The sequence below is a fragment of the Hemiscyllium ocellatum genome, chromosome 37, assembly GCF_020745735.1.
Source record: "Hemiscyllium ocellatum isolate sHemOce1 chromosome 37, sHemOce1.pat.X.cur, whole genome shotgun sequence".
In the NCBI taxonomy this organism is placed as follows: Eukaryota; Metazoa; Chordata; class Chondrichthyes; order Orectolobiformes; family Hemiscylliidae; genus Hemiscyllium; species Hemiscyllium ocellatum.
The window spans coordinates 40,930,215-40,936,214 of record NC_083437.1 but is presented as its reverse complement, the minus strand read 5'-3'; the positions used below and the strand labels follow the sequence as shown (position 1 = coordinate 40,936,214).

Here is a 6,000-nt window from a genome sequence, read left to right as displayed (position 1 = left end):
CACTGCAAGGCAGGTTGGAGGTGGTGAGTATTAGAATGAGAGGACAAATCAGTACTTACAGCCTCACACCACCCCTCACCCTTTTCCCCCAGGGTAGGAGAATCCAGAACTGGGCGGCACGGTGGCACAGTGGTTAGCACTGCTGCCTCACAGCGCCTGAAGACCCGGGTTCAATTCCCGACTCAGGCGACTGACTGTGTGGAGTTTGCACGTTCTCCCCGTGTCTGCGTGGGTTTCCTCCGGGTGCTCCGGTTTCCTCCCACAGTCCAAAGATGTGCGGGTCAGGTGAATTGGCCATGCTAAATTGCCTGTAGTGTTAGGTAAGGGGTAATGTAGGGGTATGGGTGGGTTTCGCTTCGGCGGGTCGGTGTGGACTTGTTGGGCCGAAGGGCCTGTTTCCACACTGTAAGTCTAATCTAATCTAAACTAGAGGGCCTAGGTTTACGATGAGAGGGGGAAAAGATTTAAAAGGGATCTAAGGGGCATTTTTTTTCCCCACACAGAGGGCGGTGTGTGTATGGAATGAGCTGCCATGGGAAGTAGTGGAGGCTGGTACAATTACAACATTTAAAAGGCACATGGATGGGTAAATGAATAGGAAGGGCTGAGGGGGAGATGGGCCAAGTGCTGGTAATTGGGACTAGACTGATTTAGGATATCTGGTTGGCATTGTTGGAATCCTTCTCCCTCCCCATCATGTGGAAGTAGTGACCCTAATCTTTGCTCCATCTTCACCACAGATTGTCTCTGTTCAAGGCAGCTCCTTACCACTGTCTCAAAGGGCAATTAGGGTTGGGCTGAGAGTGCTGGCCCAGCCAGCAATTAGATTAGATTACTTACCGTGTGGAAACAGGTCCTTCGGCCCAACAAGTCCACACCGACCCGCCAAAGCGCAACCCACCCATACTCCTAATTTACCCCCTATCTAACACTACGGGCAATTTAGCGTGGCCAATTCACCAGACCCACACCCCTGCATGTCATGTCCCATTAAAAAGGAATAAAAATTTTTGCAAGGGCTGGGACAATTTTATTTACCAGATCAGTAAAATAGTTCTAGAAAGGGTAATGGGAGCTGGAAAGTCTGGGTTCAAATCCCACTTGCTCCAGAGGTGTGTCATAAAATGTCTGAACTGGTTGGTTAAAGAAAGAGTCATGAAAAACATTAAATAGATGAAAAAGGATCATCTGCTCCATCATTAGCAACAGGATGGAGCATCAACAAAATACCTGTAGTAACTCAAAGGCTCCTTAGACAGCACCTTCCAAACTCATGGCCACTTCCATGTAGCAAGGGGCAGCAGATACAAGACCACCACCCCCTGACAGTCACCCTCTCAGCCACTAACCAATAATGTTTTTAAAAAAAATCTTTGAGACAGGAATGTCACTGGTAAGGTCACTATTTATTGTCCATCCCTTACTGACCTCAATAAAGACAAGGATCGAGTCAATCTTTCATTACTGCATGGTCAAAATTCTATCACTCCCTCTCAGAGAGGGGGCACGCTGCCCAACATAAACTCAAACACAGTCCCAGACTGCAGCTCATCATCACCTTCTCCAGCAGGTAACTCAGGACAGGCAATAAGTGCTGGTCTGGTCAGTGTCAGCTCTTGCTCTGTGAATGGACTATTTTAGTCCAGCTGCAAATGTGTTGCTGGTCAAAGCACAGCAGGCCAGGCAGCATCTCAGGAATAGAGAATTCGACGTTTCGTGATGAAGGGCTTATGCTCGAAACGTCAAATTCTCTATTCCTGAGATGCTGCCTGGCCTGCTGTGCTTTGACCAGCAACACATTTGCAGCTGTGATCTCCAGCATCTGCAGACCTCATTTTTTACTCGAATATTTTAGTCCAGTGTTACTTTAAAACAATGTGCAAACAAAGCAATGATGACGCGAGAAGGAACTCTTTCACATAGCCAGGCTCAGTTGGTTGGATGGCTAGTTTGCAATAGAGGATAACACCAACAGTGTGGGTTCAATTCCTGCACCGGCTGAGGGTACAAGAAGGACTCTCGTTCTCAACCTCTCCCCTTGCCTGAGGTGTTAAACCCATCATCAATCATCTCTCTCTGTCTCTAATGAGAGTGTCTGGTGGGACTGTGGTGGCATTGTTCAGGGCTTTGAACATTGCCTGGGAATTCAAGCAAGGTGTTTGATAGGGGGAGTGATACTGATCAGATGAGCCAGTGCAGGAATGATGGCTGAATGGTCTCTGAACTAAAATATTTCCTTTGCATTTTGATGCACAGAGAAGCAAAAATTAATTAAATCAGGAGTCATGGTTTATGCACATTTTATTGTTTATTACATCTTTTGATTCTTCCCAAAGATTTGGACCTTATTGAAAATTGACTTTCACTGCTTCTAGACCAGATATCAGCACAGGACAGAGAATGCCTTAAGTTAGAATATTTAAAACTACAGCTTTTCTTTCAAGTATCTACTCTGGTGGAATGTTATTTTTCCAAAATGGTTCAGTGCCAACCATCGAGAGTTTATGCGTTGTATGAAGAGGAGGAGACATTTCCTCCATGCCCCGTCCAGTTTGTGTGGATGAACTTGCCAGGTTTGCAAAGCAGCTCGTACGTGTGGGCACCAAAGTAATCCCTTTGTGCCTGCAGGCAAAAGAATGAATAGATTAGAGAGAGTGCCATCAACCTGCAGTCCCCAACCTCCCCTCACCAGGCGTTCCAACTCCAAAACACCACGCCCTCCCCTCAAACCCAATAGTAAGAGTCAAAAATACAAACTGCACACAAGGGGGAGACATTCTGGTCAAGCTCAGCCAGCTGGTGACCTGGCAGGGACCAGAGATGCCATAACCAAAGCCTTGCAGACAGTCATTCAGTCATCAGGGAGTCCTGAACCAGGGGGCACAGTCCAAGGATACAGGTTGGTGGGTGGCATTTCGGACTGAAATAAGGAGAAAGGTCTTCACCCAGAGAGTGGAGAGCCTGTGGAAATGTCTGCTACAGAAAGCAGTTAAAGCCAAAACATTGAATGTTTTCAAGAAGGAGTTAGATATAGTACTGAGGGCTAAAGGGATCAAAGGGTAATGGGGGTAGAAGCAGGAACAGGGATTCAGTTGAATGATCAGAGGCATGAGAAATGTTCCTGCTGAAGGGCTGATGCCCGAAACATGGACTCTCCCTTTCCTCGGATGCTGCCTGACCTGCTGTGCTTTTCCAGCACCACACTCTTCGACGACGATCTCCAGCATCTGCAATCCTCACTTTCTCTTTGGACCACAATGAATGGCAGAGCAGGCTCGAAGGGCCGAATGGTCTACTCCTGCTCTTATTTGCCATATTGTTATGGACACTTAGCGCTGTGTGTCAATGACATCTAAACCAGCCTTGGCCTAAGCAGTTAGCTGTAAACTTGAGCTGGATCTGGTGGAGACAGGTTATTCTTTCAGGAAAAAAAAAGGTGGGTTTTTTCCCCCTTTAATAGTTCGTGTTACTATGCTAAAGTATCAGATAGCAATTGTTGAGGCAACACTAAACCCACTGCACTCCCAGGAGGTAGGCCCGGCCTGCACAGCCCCTTTCCGGTTTATGAGTGAGTGAGTGAGTGAGTGAGTGAGAGAGAGAGAGAGTGAGAGAGTGAGAGAGTGAGAGAGTGGGAGAGTGAGAGGGAGAGTGAGAGGGAGACAGAGAGAGGGAGACAGAGAGAGGGAGACAGAGAGAGGGAGACAGAGAGAGGGAGACAGAGAGAGGGAGACAGAGAGAGGGAGACAGAGAGAGGGAGACAGAGAGAGGGAGACAGAGAGAGGGAGACAGAGAGAGGGAGACAGAGAGAGGGAGACAGAGAGAGGGAGACAGAGAGAGGGAGACAGAGGGAAAAGAGGCTGTTGCCTGGAGTGGGAGGTGTTGGGTACAGCATTAGTAAAATAAAGGATAACATTAAGGGTAGTGTCTGTACCTGGATCAGGTTTGCTGGAAGCATCTTATGTCGATAACCATCATAGAAGGACAATGCGGTACTGAAACAGGGCATAGGGATGCCCATCTGTACCCCAGTGCTAACCACACGGCGCCAGGATTCCTGCAGACAGAACAACACAGTGTCAGTGTCAATCAGCTTCTCGCAGCAAGAGACCTGGATATACGCTGAGGGAAGGAAGGAGTCATTCCTCCCAAAATTATCTGCATTAAAACAAAAGAACTAGGAGCTGGAAGTGGTCATTCAACCCTTTGAGGCTGTCTTGCCATTTAATAACATTGTAGCTTTGCCCACACTTTACTACCCACTCCCAACATAATCATTGCCTCACACAATTCTCAATGACTCAACTTCCACTGCTCTCGGAGGGACAGAATTCCAGCGATCACCAAATTCACAGAAAGGAATTTCTCCTCACATCTCTACATCAAATGGGAGAGCCAGGTTTTGGAACTGTGCCCTAGAGAGTGATAAGAATCTCACACGAGGGGCGACATCCTTTCAGCTCCACCCCTGCAGGAGCTTGATCACCCTACAATCTACTGAATTCCAAAAATTAGAGGCCCAGGCAGTCCCACCTTTCCTCTTGAAACTATGGCCTCCTCTCAGGAATCTGCTTCAATATAGATAAACCTTCCTGAATAATGATCCACTGACAGCAAGAGACCTTCTTCGAAACCCAATTTCTTTCAAATGCCTCAGCAGGATGGGCAGGTGATTGTACAGAAAAGAAACTGCTTCAGATTAACTTAGTTCTGATGAAGCTTTCACTTGGGTTTTAGAATCATACTGCAGTAACAGGCTGTTCAGCCCATCAAGTCTGCACTGACCGTCCGAAAAGCATCCCACCCAGATCCAGTCCCCTATGCTACCCACTTCATTGTCAATAGCCAATTTCCCTGACCTGCACATCTTTGGACAGTGGGAGGAAACCGGAGCACCCGGAGGAAACCCACCCATACACAGGGAGAAAGTGCAAACTCCACACAGACACAGTCACCCAAGGCTGGAATTGAACCCAGGTCCTTGGCGTAGTGAGGCAGCAGTACTAACTACTCAGCCAACGTGCCAGCCTTCTCTCTCTCTAATGTCATGTCGTATCTTTAGTTAATCTTAGGTCACATTCATAACAGAAAGGACACAGAACTGTCTAAAGGTAGAAGACAGAGGGTGGTGGTGGTGGAGGGTTACCTTTCAGACTGGGACCTGTGAGCAGTGGAGTGCCATAAGGATCGGTGCTGCGTCCACTGCTTTTCGCCATTTATATAAATGATTTGGATGTGACTACAGGACATATAGTTAGTAAGTTTGCAGGTGACACCAAAATCAGGTGTGTAGTGGACTATGAAGAAGGTTACCTCGGAGTACAACGGGTTTTTGATCAGATGGGCCAATGGGCTGAGGAATGGCAGATGGAGTGTAAATTTAGATAAATGCAAGGTGCTGCATTTTGGAAAAGCAAACTGAGGCTGAACTAATACACTTTATGCTAAGACCCTGGGGAGTGTTGCTGAACAAAGATCTTGGAGTGGAGGTTCATAGCTCCTTGAAAGTGGAGTCACAGGTAGATATGATAGTGAAGGTGGTGTTTGGTATGTTTTCCTTTATTGGTGAGAGCATGAAGTACAGGAGTTGGGAGGTCATGTTACACTGGCTGGGCCACTTCTGAAAAACAGCATTCAGTTGTGGTCTCCCTCTAATAGGAAGGACGTTGAGAAACTTGAAAGGATTCAGAAAAGATTTACAAAGATGCTGCCAGGTTTGGAGGGTTTGAGCTATAGGGAAAGGCTGAATAGGCTGGGGCTGTTTTCCCTTCAGCGTCGGAGGCTGAGGGGTGACCTCAGAGGTTTATAAAATCATGAAGGGCAATGGAGGGGCAGGGGAGTCCAGAACAGTCCAGGCATGGGTTTCGAGAGAGAGGGGAAAGATTTAAAAAGGGACCTAAGGGACAGTTTTTCCACACAGTGGGTAGTGCACGTATGGAATGATGAAGTAGTGGAAGCTGGTATGATTATGTTTAAAAGGCATCTGGATGGGTATATGAATAG

The 6,000-nt window shown here is 47.2% G+C and overlaps 1 protein-coding gene across 1 annotated transcript in view; it reads right to left on the bottom strand.

Moving 5' to 3' along the window:
- Nucleotides 1-2,283: 2,283 nt before the first annotated feature.
- pgd (phosphogluconate dehydrogenase) overlaps nt 2,284-6,000 on the bottom strand; it is a 28,438-nt gene continuing 24,721 nt past the window's right edge. The window contains exons 12-13 of the mRNA XM_060852408.1: nt 3,932-4,054; nt 2,284-2,622 (exon numbers count right to left, since the gene is read on the bottom strand). Coding sequence (XP_060708391.1) covers nt 2,503-2,622; nt 3,932-4,054 — 243 coding nt within the window. The 3' untranslated portion in view covers nt 2,284-2,502. The remainder of the gene's footprint in view (nt 2,623-3,931; nt 4,055-6,000) is intronic.